At 41.5% G+C, this 16,315-nt stretch overlaps 2 protein-coding genes across 3 annotated transcripts; one reads left to right on the plus strand and one right to left on the minus strand.

The window, feature by feature from the left end:
* Window positions 1–157: 157 nt before the first annotated feature.
* trim65 (tripartite motif containing 65) lies at window positions 158–8,232 on the plus strand. Its single transcript, XM_032502111.1, has 8 exons — window positions 158–539; window positions 967–1,415; window positions 1,570–1,665; window positions 2,463–2,693; window positions 3,202–3,370; window positions 3,465–3,554; window positions 4,256–4,473; window positions 6,326–8,232. Exons 2-8 carry the CDS (start codon window positions 969–971, stop codon window positions 6,632–6,634), a joined length of 1,560 nt encoding a protein of 519 aa, XP_032358002.1. The 5' UTR covers window positions 158–539; window positions 967–968; the 3' UTR covers window positions 6,635–8,232.
* wbp2 (WW domain binding protein 2) lies at window positions 6,744–14,838 on the minus strand. Of its 2 annotated transcripts, XR_004327203.1 has the most exons (9): window positions 14,577–14,838; window positions 13,439–13,547; window positions 13,074–13,209; window positions 12,625–12,717; window positions 12,355–12,501; window positions 12,117–12,239; window positions 10,823–10,899; window positions 9,428–9,565; window positions 6,744–6,755 (listed from the first exon to the last, which is right to left on the minus strand). XR_004327203.1 is itself a non-coding variant. In XM_032502127.1 (8 exons), the coding sequence occupies exons 1-8, from the start codon at window positions 14,636–14,638 to the stop codon at window positions 9,518–9,520; spliced, it is 795 nt and encodes a 264-aa protein (XP_032358018.1). In that variant the 5' UTR covers window positions 14,639–14,838; the 3' UTR covers window positions 8,187–9,517. The 2 variants fall into 2 exon arrangements, 1 of the variants encoding a protein (XP_032358018.1); XM_032502127.1 differs by lacking the exon at window positions 6,744–6,755 and having other exon boundaries at window positions 8,187–9,565.
* Window positions 14,839–16,315: the final 1,477 nt, after the last annotated feature.

Raw genomic sequence — 16,315 nt, forward strand, 5'->3', positions numbered from 1 at the left:
AACGTTAAAATTATTGGTTTGGGGTTTAAACCAAACAGAAAAGTAGCTACATTAAAGATTCATAATTGACAACGCAGTCAATACGAAGCAAATTACGGAGGTGCCGATACGCACGAGAGACTAATATTATAACATAACCTCTGTGTTTGGCTAAATATGGTTGGGTCATTTGTGGGGGATTTTTTATTTGACTATTAACGTTACTAATATGGGAGGTTTTAAATAACTAACGACAAATGTCCCCAGATAACACTAGTCCTGCGAATAGGGTTATTTGTTACAAAAGTAACTGCAGTAATAACGACAATAGGAGTGTGACATGAATCCCCGCATGTAAACACGGGTGTATTATTAATGCATAGCCTATAACAAGTTAGTAACGTTTCGTTGGATCTGCTTGGACATTTTACATGTGTGTGTCTATTTTCCCGACAGTACCTGAAGGCATCATTTTTGCGTCTGCCGTCATCAGGGAAGCTTCTGACGATATTCAGACAATAATCACACAAATGCTGTGCATGAATGTATCTGTTGAAGTGGTAAGAATTCATATTGTGTCTTGCTATATATAGAGCGTAACAGGGTAAAAGTGTGCGCTAATTTACAGTTTAATCACCAGACTTTTAATATCGTGACTATTATTATTTGGCCACACGTCCTAGCGAACGTGAACTGACTTGATTTCAGGCTAGCGTTAGCCATTAGCTTTCTTCTTCTACTTGGTTAAGTTAATGTGTGGTAGCCATTGTTAACATTTGGGCAATTCCAAAAATTGGGGCCATGAATGATTTTTTTCTGCCCTTCTGAGAAACTGTTTCTATATAAAAGGTTTATAATGTGATATTAAGATCTTAATAACAAAGATGGTAAGGAGTTAAGTTGACATTACTGACATGGTGTACATATATGATACATTGAAATGTTCAACTTTCATCCCATTATCACCAACCTCTTATTTTTTCACAGAGATGTCTGCTCTCCCTTTAGAGATGGATTCTCAGAATTCAAACCTGAACTGTGCCATATGCCTGGACCGCTTCCGGATCCCTGTTACCATCCCCTGCGGTCACACCTTCTGTCAAGAATGCATCAACCTTCACTGGGACACCAAGAGCAAGTCCGATATCGGACCTCAGTGTCCAATCTGCAATGAGAAGTTTCCTACCAGGCCCATTCTCAAGCGTAATGTGTCCTTGTCGGTCTTGACTGAGGCTGTGAACATCGCCCCCCCTTGTAGAGAGTCGCTTGTGAGGGGAAGCGAAGGGGCGAGAGCCTTGCTGCTGTGTGATCGCCATAAAAAGCCTCTGGTTTATTACTGCAGGCAGGACAAAATGCCTGTGTGCTGCCAGTGTGCAATCTCAGAATGCGTGGACCACGAAAAGGGGTTGTTGGAGACAGAAAGGGAAAACCAAGAGGTATAGTACTGCATGCCACCCCATTTGCTTAGCAGGTATTGTAACATGGAGTTATCCCAGTTATGACACTGTCCACTTTACTCCAGAAACGAAGGGGACTGCGATTGGGACAATGTTAAGTGCACTGTCTCAATTTGAGGTGTTTTCTTTACAGCTGCTGCTGGAAAGGAAGATAAAGGAGGTGGGGAAACTCACTGAAGAGACGCAGAAAAGTATAAATGACTTGGCCGAAAACATCAATCACGCCAAGGTAAACCCCCAATTTAAGCTTTCCCTCTGTGAAAGTAGGTTAAAGGCTTCACTACGCTTCAAACAAACAAACAAAAAAGTTAAGTCAGAAAGGGGACTTAACTCAAAGCCATATTGCCATATTTGAGTGCAAACTAAAGTTGGTTGATGTGCTCATTTTATGCTTTTTGGCTTTTTCCCTTTCCTTTATTGTGTTATATATCTTTTTTGTGCATGTTATAGGTTTACTTTGTAACACACGTTATAATGCTCGCCTAGCTAGCATGACACGTCCTCATACTTTAATTCTGAGTACTTAATGCGCATGTGCGACTCCCAACAAAGATGGAACAGAAGTGAGATGTCTCACTCTGGAGCTAAAACAGAGAGCTCAACACACAGGGTGAAAAGAGGAGCTGCAGCACTGTGTAGTACAACAAACATATAGTGATTTTTGAAAATTAAACTATGTAAACCTATTCTGAGATGACCTCCAAATACAATTATGAACCTGAAAATGAGCATGATATTAGCACTTTAACTCTTAATATGTTTCTAAGTGATCAAACGCTCAATTCACACACTTACAGACCATTTCTAACGGAAATCAAGCAATTGATTATTATTCTTGCACACCCGCAAGCTTGTAAATGAAATAAGAAATGTTCAGGTTTTAAATGACAAAGCTGCAGCTGAAGCTTGATATTATATTAGAGAAAATAAAAAGGCAGGGGTCAAAGACTTAGGACGAGACACAATTAAACATGTTTACCCCAAATCCTCAATGCTGGCATATGACTCAACATCTTTTATTAACAGGTGACTCTTCAGCAGACTTCCACCTGGGTCAATGCCAAGTTCTCCACCCTGATTAAAATACTGGCGGAGAAGCAGGAGGCTACAGAGATCTTCACAGAGGAGCAGAAAGAAGCTGCCATCACTGAGGCGGAGGCACGGCTAGCTGAACTTAAGAAGCGCTCCCAGAAACTCCAAGAGAGCCGGGAACTGATAGCAGCTGTACTTAAGCTCTCTGATACAGAGCTCATCAAGGTTTGTACTTCTGCCTTTAAACTATAATACATTTGGCTTAAATGGAAAGACTCTAATGTAACGATACAACTGTAATGGACTCAGAAAGAAACAATTAGATGCACCCCCATCTACAAACATGAGGGGGGAACTTTAGCTGACAAGCAGGATGGTTTGTTACACAGAACTGTGTAACAAATCTGAGCGTCCGTTGTTGGAAACTGTGAGGGGAAGGGCAGGCACTTGAAAACAAATACCTGGCAGGTGATTGGATAAACTATCTTTGTATCCCGTCCATCATTGTTATTTTAAATGAACACTCCAAACAGCAGCAAAACCAAACCCATCAGCCTCTTCACGTGTGCGCTGCAGACATAAACCGCATTACTTGTAGCCTGACAAGATGGAGTTTTGGGTGATATGTCATCACGCCATTCTCCCGTGATCGCGGGATATCGCCAGAATCCGGCTTTCGTGCAAGGTAAGGTAAATCATCAAGGTCTTTTTTGAAATGCATATCTCCTCGCAGGAATCAATGGTCCTAGAGATCCCCCATTTCAAAGATATTCCCACGGATGTAACGCCAAACCTTCAAGAGCGATTAAACGGTGTCACAGATGTCCTGTCCCGAGTCTCCAAGCTGGTATCTGAGGACCTAGAGAAAGCCGTGAGCACCGTTGTGGGTCCTGACAAAGATGGTAAGATGAATGATGTTCCTTCTGTTGTAAATAGCTAGAATTGGCAACGGTGTGTTCCCCAATCTGTGGTATTAAGCCTGTCATTGGCCTCCAGGTTCTCCTCAAGATAAGAGGCCGATCCTAGCCGTGGTTCCCAGTCCAGCTGCTCCGTGCCACCCTGGGGGGAAGGACGGCCTCAGCGCTTGTAAGTCCTATCTAAAATTTAAGACAGCTTTTTAGCTTTGCGAATTTACCTGGTTCTCTGATTTCCGCTCATGGTACCTGCTCGACTCGACTCGGCTGCGGTGCCCCGTCCTCCTTTTTCTAGAACAGATTAGTACCGCCTCATGCGTGAGGCGAGCTGGTCGGGAAACTGCTTTAACCTAACGCGACACACACACAGAACGTCGAAGGTGTGTTGTTTTTCATTCTTGTCACATGGCTGTTGCCAGAAGAAACATTTAGTTTCAAAAGAAACTGGAGGCAACAAAAAAAAACGTTAAACACGGTGGGTTTGTTCAGGATGCCCCACCGTCTGTCACCAGCAATGATGACGCAGTGATTAGTGACATTCTCTCCGACCAATCAGCAGTCTGCAGGTTTTCCCGTCACCGTTTGGTATCGCCTCAGCTCGCTTGGAACCTCGACTGAGGTGGAACTAAAAAAAGTACCTGTTACCAGGTACCAGGGACCTTTTTTCGTATTGGAAAACCAAAAAAGCCTAGTAGAGTCGAGTCGAGGAGGTACCATGCAGTGGAAAAAAGTGCTTGGATGACAATCAAAGATGTCAAAGACGGGGACAGCAAAGGTCACCGTTCCTTATTGTTATTCCTGCGACCACAGAATGATTTTATCAAATATCCGCTGCTGCTTCAATCTGTCTAATTCCTTTTGTTCTCATTACAGACAGATGCTCTCTGACCTTTGACCCCCGCACGGCCAACGGGCACCTGTGTCTGTCCCAGGAGAACCGGAGGGCAGAGCACCTGACCACCGGGCCCCGCATCGTCCCAGCCCACGAAGCGCGCTTCGATCACACCTGGCAGGTGCTCTGCTTCCAGGGCTTCAGAAATGGACAGCACTACTGGGAGCTGGAGGTGTCCAAGCCCTGGGCCTACCTCGGGGTGAGCAACCACGCATGCTGTGTTTGGACACTGTTGTTTTGAGAGTTATTCAGGAAAATTAGCCAGGCCAAGTTGAACAGAAATCACAATCTTAACACAGCATCTGAAAGTAACTGCTACAAACAAGATCGTATTTACTTGCAAAAAATTCCTAAATGCCTACAGTTCACGTAAAAAGTTTGCAGCCATTGCTGCATCTTTTCTTTATAGACTGCATGAGCCAATGGTTAGATTTGATTTGAATGGCTGATGGTTATGGATGGACAGCAATGTCTGACCAACTTCAAAGAAGCAGTTAAAAGGTACTATTACAAAAAAAGTAGTTTTCAGGTAAACCTTGCCTGCCATACACAAATCTGCCAAACCCAAATTTAACATGCATGTGGCACCATGTGGGTGGTCATTTTTGATGAGCGAGCCATTACCTTGTTTCATTAATATCGCCATTGCTGCATAATCAAGTAGCACTTCATTTCTTTTGCAGTAATTTACCAAAAGTAAGACTCAGAATCGTCAAGTCTTGTCTATCGTCGAATAAATTGTGGGCCAGTCGTATGCAGACTTTGCAAGAGTTCCTGGGTTCAACTCACAGACTAGCCCCCAAGAACTGTTACAACCCAACCGGTATCATAAGGTTTGGTTCAGAGCAGGTGTCAGAGCAGGTCTCTCTATGCTGGCTTCCACAGAAGCCTCTCTCTCCTGCACACAGCCATGCTGCCCTCTCTTTAGCTGTGGGACACTGATCAGCTGATCATCAGCTGCAGCACACACCTGCAGAGAATCACAAAGCACAACACAGCACGTGACAGGGGGGCTAATATATAGGGGGGTTAGTCTCACTCTGCCAGAACCTTCCTCATCTTGCGCGGTTCTAAGGGAAAAGCCACGGTGCTTCTGCAAAATAGTCCTGGGAAGGAATTTGTTTTGGTAAAACGTGTACGTTCCAAAAGTTGTTTTAGTCGTGCAACAGAAAACTCTGATTGGACAGATAGTCTAGCTAGCTGTCTGGATTTACCCTGCAGAGATCTGAGGACCAGGTAACCACAGTCCTCAGAAATCCACTGGAGGTTAGAACGCCAACACAAAGAAAGCGCAAAGCAATGGAAGTGGCGCGTCGAGGATATAGACTAAAAGGGGGTTGGCTACATGGATGAAATTGTACTTACTATGATAAAGTTGCGTGTAAAGCTCATTTTGTATGAAAACATGCAACCGAGTGGGACACAGATTTTAAAAGAGCAGCTTCTTATTGGCAAAGCGGTGCAGGGGGAGCTGTGCACACGCTCCACACACACACACACACACACACACACACACACAGCTGTGTTCCTGTATCGGGCTGTGGCAAACAATTGGATCTTACTTTGAGCTTTTACTATTACAAAGTGCACCCAAATTTTAGATTTACTTTTCCCACACATTTTCAGTTAAAGATTTAAATCCCTGCCACCAAGTTCTCCTCCATTGGTCACAGATGATGTGATCAGGTCACGTTAAACTTGAATGTGTCATGGGGCTTAGATGAATTCACACATTTTAAAAAGATGTATTAAAAGCTTCTTTCTTTGCACATTTTTATTTACAGCATTATATGTTGAGATGTATATCATAGTAGGCTGTATAATAACTTATTGGGAGAAAACGGGTAGTTCTATGTATAATCAGGCATTAAGTACCCCCATATAGCCAAAATGGCATGATCCACATTTCATATTGGCTCTGCGAAGATTCCACTGTGAGATTGGCATTCAAATCAGGCCCCTTCGATCGCAGGGTACTGCTGTCTGTCTCTCCAAACTGGGCGCATCTACTGTAGGAATATGCTGACATCCTCTCCCTCGTCTCTTATCAGGTAACCTACGAGACCATCCCCAGGAAGGAGAAGGGCAAAAGGTGCATGGTGGGTATGAACGAATTGTCCTGGAGCCTGCAACTGGACGAGCATCAGATCAGCGCCTGGCACAACGGCCGACGGGAGACGGTGGTCGGCCACTCCCAGCACAGCCGCATCGGCATGCTGCTGGACTACGAGGCCGGGACCCTCACCTACTACGGAGATGGGCAGACCAGGCTCCACGCCTTCCACTGTGCCTTCAGCCAGGAGCTGTTCCCCGCCTGCTGGATAGGAGAGGGGGTCAGCATCACCCTCTGCTCCACATGAGCTGACTCATAAAGAAAAGAGAAGAAGAGAGCTCCATATTAAGAATCCCCCTTAAACATTCAGGACGGTTTTTAAATCTCTTTGACTGCCTTCCTACATCGTTTTAAGCTGAAAACATTGGCTGTAATGGACCTTCCTTTCCAAAACTGCCCACCTGTCTTAGACTTATTCCCATAACCACATGACAATAATGCTAAGGAAAGTGTCACAAACCCTAGTTCTAAAGGGCGTTAGGGTTCAATTTTAAAGGCAGAATGAGTAGGATTTTCTTGAAAAACCAATGTATAGGCTTGTACAAAAAGAACTCCTTTTAATAATGACTTAGGGAGCCCCCCGAAGTGTGTGGCGTGCTCTGTAAAAGACCCTTGCCCACTCTTTCTTTTAATTTTGCGTGTAATAAATTGTTGCCTGGCAATCAACGGAGACTACAGGAATTAGAAGCAATCGTCCAGCACATATGCTTCCATAAAACTACATGTCATTTTAGTTTTCCTATGGATTAAAATCACATTATCATAAAAAAAATCACTGAGCTGTAGAGGCCGGTTGGTGACTTTTGGTTACCTTTTAATAGAGCAGATCTAGTCTTTATTCTAAGATAAGCTAACATTTGGTGGATGATGCTTTATGTTGAGCTTACAGACATAGATATGGAAATAGACAACCCTCTACCTGGGCTACACAGTATATGCACACATAAAAGAAGTCATGGCTGTATAATAAGAACAAAGATGGAGACCTTTATGCAGTGCTGTGAGAAGCCATTTGTTGAGGATGTGCTAAAGCATAACTTACATACTACAACTTTCAACATTGCTGTTGAAAAAAAAAAAAAAAAAACGCTCTAAAACCTTTCTTCTTTTTTTTATTTCTGGGCAGAATTCAATCCACAGAAGGATTAGAGCCAGTTCATAATGTGGTGCGAAGAGCCACTGCAGGGTATAGTCTTGAGATATTGTCCTGTTAAAAGAACAACCCAACCAAATCAATAAAGACACTGTTAAAAAAAGAAGACAAAAAAAAAAAAATCGTTGTGGGCTGTACATCACTCCTGAGAGTACAAATTGAAAATGGATCACTGTTTTCATCATCTTGGGATCTTGGCATGAACGCACAAACCGCCCTGCCTGTACAGTTTTAAACCTGGGATACTGACAATGTTGTGATGGAATCTGCTGTACTGTACAATGTTTTTATTGGGCTTTTAGCCTTTTTTTTTAATCATGAGCACCCTAAGAGGGCACAGCTGGGACCTTTGGAATGTTGAGGTACTCGAGGCTTGGGACATCATGCGTCAGTCTTTGGGAAACTGCGGTGGATTTGCACAAGGTGTCCGGAAGCGCAGACGTGGACTACTGATTGAGAAGGGAAAAGCACATTTCCAGGCTGTTTGACATGTAATGTCACATGACATATAACATACCCCCCTCCTGCTGACTCTGGAATATGTTTATGTTATGAATGCTAATGCACTATGCTGTGATTAAAGTAGAATACCAATTAATGTGTGATATAGCGATGCTCAGTGTAGAAATACAGACAAAGACAGTTCTGTTTCACATGAATCAAGATCCATTTAATAAAATCCAATCCAATGCTTACATGCATTAGTTGAGATCATGCTTTGTTTTTCTTACTTGAGCCAATGTAAATGAATTATTCAATAAGTTAGTTTGAAATAAATACAGAGCTTTATTATTATTATTATTATTATAATAATACACAGCCATGACAGAGCAAACAGGAGCCCGATGCATAGCATTCTGAAAGTGCAAAGAATCAGCCACGGATGTGCCACAGATACAGTATAAAGATAAGTGACTACAGAGGAAGGAAGAGTGGAGGCTCAAATACCGAGGTGCTCAGATCAGATTTAAAGACTGACCTCAAACTGGAGAGTTTAGATCGAGACCACAGAAAGTAGAAACGGCCTCTAATGGTCTCGTTTGTTTCCATTATGTTTAAAATTTACATTAGGAGGATGGAAGGTGAAGCCGGCTGGTGTTGAGTCTGACCAATTGTTTTCTCGAATGTTCAGAGGCTAAACAGGAAGTGACATCATTGGGTGACTGCTCTGCTTTTTGCACATACAAGATAATCCCTCCCTGGCAGTGCGTCCCACGCTGCTCTAACCTCGGATCAGGGATTTACTGCGGGGGCTCAACGCTGCTCTAATCTTTATGGTCCTCTCATCCACTAAAACATGTCGAAGCAGACCAGGCCACACGGCAATCGCTCTCTTTACAAAAGCTAGGTTTTCTCTAGGTTAGTGTTGTGAGAAAATATCGCATTTTAAAAGTCTACATATTAAAAGCCTGTACACACAAATAATAGAAAAATAAAACACTGCATTCAGCTTGCCTCTGATTAGATTAGCAAAGTAACTAACATCTTTAGATTCGGTCCAGTTTAATAGACAGTTGTAGAAAATTATATGTGAGTGTCAAAACATAACTCAAGTTTAGGATGGCAGTGGGGATCGTGGGACTAAATTAGCTAATCAGGTTACAAAGCTACTGTCAACCACATTGGAAAATAAAACCAAAACCCTGACAACTTTGGCCTAAACAACCTTCTCGTTTCTCTCAAAGATCGCTACAAATACTTTTAACTTCCATCAGGTAAAGAAAAAACTGAAGAAACTGAAACAGATAACACAGTATATTAATTATGTAAAAAGGTATGGGCTAAGGTGGAAACGCAATGGAATGAGAAAAAAAGGGGAAACCAAAAGGAATGTGTTGGAAGCAGACTAGGAAGATGAAAAAGAGGGGACCAAGTTAAAAAGGAAACCCTTCCTGATGTCGTGTTAATTAAATGAGGTGATCCAGTAGAATAGAGAGAACATGAGACGGAGAGGGACGAGGGGGAGATCAAGCAGGTCTACTGGTTCTTCTTGTCTTCTGGAGGGGAGTAGGGAGGGGGCTTGTCCTATGGAGAGAGAGAACAGTACTGTACAGTCATCCGTTCTGAGCACGTTGAAGATCTTTTTACACAAAGCACGTCACTAACAAAACGGCATGTAAACACATTGTTGCATCAAATGAATTTAGATTCTGCAACAACTCAAATTTAAGACAGTTCCCTCACATTAGTCCAATAAATGTTTGCACCATAAAAGGACAAGATAACGGCAAGTATGTCCTTAACACATGACGAAGCCCTGCATGCCAGCAGAGCCCCTCTGATACCAGGCATACCTATTAGTTAGTTACCGGTGTCAAGGTATAGGTATAGGCGATTTGAGAAAGTCACGGTTTAAAAACCACTGAAAATTTCCATCATACCGTTGGTGTGGTATGAGCTGTTTTTATGATTCTTCAAAGACAGAAAGTGCACTTTAGAAACCCCACACCTTGCCACTGTGCACTGTGTTTAAAAATGAATTACATTGTGTTCAATATTGTTGTTTTTACCCGTTCCAATTTTACAGCTAACTGCGTCTGAAGTGCCGATATCTGAGTGGGTTTTTGATTGACTTTATTAAAGATGGCCGGCGGCTGTGAGACAATCGACAGAGTGATCCACCTTTGGTTGTCTAGCCACAAAGAAAAGCGGACATCATCTCTCTTGTAGCAAATGCAGAACATTTTAGCGGAGTAGAAATTGGCCTTGCATGTGTATTGTTACATTGTGAAATGTTTTAGCTGACCAGAAGTCCAAAAACCCCAAAAGATAGTGAGTTTACTATTATATATGAAAAAGAAAAGCATAACATCTTCAAATTTGGGAAGCTGGAAACAGAAAATCTTTAGCATTAATGTTAAGAAAATAATTTATACCATTAATCATTTATCAAAAGAGGTATTCAATTATTTGGGGGGATCAAAAATCATAAGTAACATGATATTTTTTTTTCAACGATCTTTAAAATTAGTTATTTTCCCCAGAATCAATTTTTTTTTATTTTACCACAGATTCACCTAAATAATTTGTTTATATGGCACCGGCCACAGCGACTACATCATATCCGTTTCCAGTAGCAGAGCAGAAAACACGTTATGTCTTCTTTACAAATGAAATAAATGTGATGTGAAAGATGTGTCAAATAATTCTGAATCAATCAATCATTCCCTTCAATATCGTGAGTCAATTCCCAATTGCATTATTAGTTAAAATAATCTCAATTAGATATTTTCCTTGTATCGTGCAGCCCTATCGCAGGGTGATATGATGAGGGTAGATTACCTGGGGCAGGTACACATGTGTAGAAGGCAGCGTGGCACAGCTGGCACTTGCTGCTGCCTCGGCTGCTTTGGCCTCCGCTGGGAAAGAGACGGATAGTGAGAGACAGGAGGACATTAATTAAACATTGTCTCACGATTGTCCCTGGGATATACGAGATGACTGAAGCTAATCAGGCCTGAGGTATAAAGGGTAATGTAATGAGGAGAGGGCAACAAAGAAATGTAGGCATGATTAAAAGAGTAATAATACTAGGTTTTTCATAGTTTTATTTTGTTTCTTTATTTTGTTTGTTTCTTGATGCAAATAACTGTTTCACTGATAGCTTAATATTAGACAAAACTGTCTAAACCTTCAATAACTGATTGTTAGTTTCTAAAAATTTGCTTGCAGTCATTCACATCAGACTTTTGAAAACAAAGAGCTGAAACGTTTAGTCAAATGGATTAGTCCATTGACATAAAATGAATCAGCAGCTTAATTGTTTGAAGCCCTTGTTTCAGCTTCTAAACTGCTTTATTGTCTTATGTGACAAAACAAACAATGTGACGACATCATGCTGGGCTTTAGGTATTGTGATGAGCCCTAAACAAGGTTTGATCAAATCATCACGATAGGATACCACTGAAAGTTGATAAACGAGGGTCTTCCATTATACTACCGCTACTACTACTACTAAACAGCAGCATTGCAGGTCTGTTATTCAAAAAACTCCAGTAAAGTAAATTGAGGGACAATAAGGAAGTGTAGAACAATGAATAGCAGCACGATAACAGTTTGGCAATACAATCAAATATATAAAATTAGATTAAATACAATAGATTTTTTTTTTTAATACTAGTTACATGCATTTTTTTCCTAGTTTAAGATCCCTAAAGCAACTCTGAGCCATGCCTTTCTTTACATTTAGACTAATCAACACCTGGAGCAAACGTTAACTACCACCACCACAGTCTGAATAATTTTCCTGCCTGTGACAGGGCACTGTACACACGCATGCACACAACACACAAACCAAAAGGAAAGTTGATACATTTACTAGTGGGCTTGTATTTATGTGTACATTTTTTTTATTGATGGTTATTATTGGTTTGAGTTCAATGAACATAAGGTTCTCCGGCCAATAGCGTTACCTAATCTTACTAAACATGTCTTTCTGTTGGGCGTTGTCCTGGCCGCCAAAGTGGCGAATGGCCTGAAAATTTAACAAATCACTGCATGGGGTGGATGCTATTTTCAGTCCCTGATTACCACCTAGCTACAAATCAGTCAGAGCCCCTTTGACAGAGATCCTCACCTGCTGCTGAGGAGGGGAGGTCAGGGTCGTGTGGGGGCTGCTGACCTAGAGGGGCAGAATAAGGCGGCGGAGGTATGTAGGCCGCAGAAGCATCAAACGCTGGAGGGTTGGGATAGTATCCATCTGGATAGAAGGAGCACAGAGCTGCAGATCAGACCACTTTTCCAAGAGGTGAAGGAGATTTGTATCGAGAAATAAAGGCGATAATGATAAGAGCTGCAATTATTGCAGCCCCTACCTGGTGGAGGAGGGTTGGGGTAGGAGTAGCCAGGTGGAGGTCCAGCAGGGTACATCCCGTTAGTAGGGGGAGGAGGGTAAGAATAAGCCCCATTGGCCATGTAGGGGCACCCACCAAACCCAGGAGTTACTGGCTGACCTCTTGATGCTGCAAGACACAAAGCAGGAAAAAGAGGCAATGATGAAGAAACAATGGAGGACAATCAGCCAATATGACAGTACTATAACAAGATCCTAAATGATTACTTTTTTTTTTTTTAATGAAGCATACCCTGAGCAGCAACCTGCAACATGTACTGGCCAAACTCTATAGCTCCTCCAGCAGCAAAGATGAGCTTGAACATAGCACTGCCCTGCCAGCCACCTGTGAGAGACAACACAAAGAGCAATCCATGTAATTACTGTGTGCTGAACAAACTAAAGCCATCAAACCCTTTTAGAAGCGTACATAACCCGTATGGACATTTACCAAGATCTGTTTTGCGTTTCCCCAGCAGACAGTACTCTTTATGCTTTATTACTCTTTAAAACTCTGCATCCTCATTACCGACGATGCAAGAAAAAAATACACAAAAATTACACTAATTGTAAAACATGTACTGAAGCAGACAGCTTGGTGGAAATTAGATATTTCAGACACAGAATAATATAGTCTGATCACCAGTATAACCTAACCGACACATGGACACTACGTGCACACACACACATGTATATACTTACCTCCAGGCTCTGCATTGACCGTCCCCTTGATGTAATTGGCTCCCAATACAGGTTGTTTGACCTCACAGCCCTTTATTAGGTAGAAGGGCATCATGAAAGACTGCAGCGCATCCCGCCCTTTAGCCACAAAGATCACCTAGGGAGAAAATATCAGCAACTAACATCATATCATCACTCACATGAACTCAAAAAGCGGTGTGTTTTTCCCTACTACCTCATAAAACTTAGGGAAACATAAACCTAAACTGCGTATTTGTGGAATGAGAGTTCTGCAGGCTGTGTGTTTGCTGTAAATTGTGCCAGCATTATGTCAGCGTGAGGCTGTGGCTTAATAACAAATAAGACATCTAGGTCATGTCTCTCACCCTGTACGGAGTCAGGTAGATGCTGCCCTTCTTGCTCTTTCTGAAGGCTTCGGGCAGACTGTCCGTGTCACAGAAAACCAGCTCCACGTTATCATAGTTCATCAACACACTAGTGACAGAAATATTCACAAGACCACAATCAGTGGATCACAGGACACAATCATTTTGATGATGAAAAACATTTATTTCTATGACATTCATATTTTAAATGTACAAAAATACAACACAAACCCCACCATCATAACAACATCTTTGACTCAACAGCTTAAAAATGAGATCACTGGATTGTCGTGCAACTGTCCAGTTACATGCCATCTAGTGACAGGGCTTACTACTATGGGGTTCTGGGTTAGCCCTAATGGGTTTATCATTGCTCTCCAGAATGATCTAGAAGAATCTGCCATTGAGTTCCTCTGCCCTGACTTGATCCGGATGTGACAAAACGTTTTATACCGCTAGCTAGTAACGATGATTAACGCTAAATATAGCATTTTACCCTCTACAAGTTTGTCTAAATATAACGTTTAAAAAAGTAAATATTAATCTAATCACGTGAAGCCTGCTATGGTTGACTCTATTTACTGTCTATGCCATGGATTGACTGCAGTGATGATATATAAAGGTTATATAAGGCCATGTTGGAGCTACGAGTCTGAGACCCCGGGTCTGTAGCTAAGCAACGCGAATTAACGAACATGGCGTTTTAACAATTAATGTGGCCCTAACGTTACGTGCCGTATAGCATTTGCGTAACATATTTGGAGTGGTTTTGCACTTGTTATGAGCCACTCTGATATGCGGCTTAGGTGTGAAGCACCTTTTTTTCAGATAAAAACACTGCTACAGAGTGCTCGCTACCGCCAACACAACCGCTAACTACGTTAACGTTACTGATAGAATGACACTAACGAAGCTAGCTAGCTGTTGTGTAACGTTACGTTAACATTAGATAGATACGTCGAATTTGCAAGTGTTCCGGGCAAATAAAATAAATTCATGAATTAAGCAGAACACCATAAAGACATTGTTTAGTCTTTTTTTTATTAGTTCGGTTTAACGTTCTCCCCGGACAAACCGTAAAACGTGCCCGTCTGCTAGGTAATGGTAGCTAGCTAACTGGTCCTTTGCACCCGCTTACCTTTCACTATTGTTGATGATGACTCCGCCGCCGGACTCCGAGTGGTTCTGGTTCAGAGCCATGTCGACGGGCCTTCGGACTCTCCGACAACAACCAGATTAACGGTTATGTTTCTCTATCAGAAGGCGCACTGCAGTCTCGGCAGCCTTTCTTTCACTGTTGATAACGTTTGTTGTGATAATGCTGCTGGATTTGGTGATGCACCTGCTCTTCCGCCATACGTGTGGCACGCCCACCATCTATGAACGCCCACCAAGTGACGTCACACAGCCGTTTCTGTTATGTAACAAACAAACAGTTTACTGATAAAGGGGATTTTATGGCTTGTGTTAAAAAGTGTTCATTTGGGTATATGTTCAAAATATTAACTTAATATCTAATATGGTAAAAAATAATAATGAATACGTCTGTACGCCAAATATTAGTTCATTAAAGCAAGCCAAGGCAGCTTTATTTATAGCACATTTCAGCAACAGGGCAATTCAAAGTGCTTTACACAAAAACAGTTAAAAAAATAAATAAAAAATAAAGATAAAATGCGAGAATAAAAGGTAAAAAAAAAAATACAATAAAAACAGATAAAACACAAGAATAAAAGGTACAAAAATACCATAAAAGAAAGAAATGTAGCATGTTACAGACCTAGATATGGACATAGATTTCATTTTCTTTGCACAGTTGGTACATGGCTACATTCATAAGCAGAAATTGTCTGATTCAAAGCATGACTCTGGAATTTCTTTGCCAAGAATTGATTAACTATGCCACCACAAATCAATATAGGCTATATACACAAATACAGTACATGTATATAGTTGAAAGGAAGTAAAAGTATTTGTTTAACACATATTGTTGTTAATACGCCTCGTGTGATTATCCTTTCCATGGTTTTTCCTGCCAGTACAAGGTTTAGTGCAGCATCCAAGCGGTTTTGGGTAGCACCTGAGCCAAATGAAAACAAGAAGACATTTTTTTTTATACTCAACTTTATTGTCATTGCCCATATCACAAATACTTTAGGCCCTACATAGCAACAAAATGTACTTAGCGTCTAACCAGAAGTGCTTTGGCACCAACTACATTTCGTTGCTAATTACTAATGGCTGTAGTTGGACTTCTTTATCAAGTTTTTTGAGTGTTATTTATTATTTATCTGTTCTAGTTTTTGCACCGTTTTAGACCCAGTAATGGTGACAGTAACCACATGACCACAGAGACCCAAAGGAAACAAAAATGACCCAAAAGAGATACAGCATGACTACAAGACAACAACAAAAATCCCACAGAGACACAAAACAAATGGGGGAAATTATTTTTTAGATTTAAAAACGTCACATTTTCTTGAGGAAGGACACTTTAATAAATATAGATTTGTTAATGAAGGAGACTTTTATTGCATTGTGTCATTGCATTTCTACTAGGCAGAGTGAATCCTACACAGGGCAGGGCATCTGCTCCAGATGAGTGACAGGAAAATACTTTGAACGCTTTGCCATATGACTAGGGCAGGGTCATAACGATTATTTAATGCTGCAGGCTATGATGTCTTGTGTGCATACCGAGTAAGACATGTGCCTCTTACAGTAAAGAACCATGCTTTGTAGAATGAGTCAGCATGGAGAGTGGTCTGGACGCAAAAGTACCTACATCCTTGTGAAAGACAGAAGTCGATGCAATTTCACAGCGTGGTGTAGTAAACAAAAGTGGAGGTCTGGCTCTCTCTTTCTCTCTGGCACACA

This window comes from Etheostoma spectabile, chromosome 21 (assembly GCF_008692095.1).
Source record: "Etheostoma spectabile isolate EspeVRDwgs_2016 chromosome 21, UIUC_Espe_1.0, whole genome shotgun sequence".
Lineage (NCBI taxonomy): Eukaryota > Metazoa > Chordata > Actinopteri > Perciformes > Percidae > Etheostoma > Etheostoma spectabile.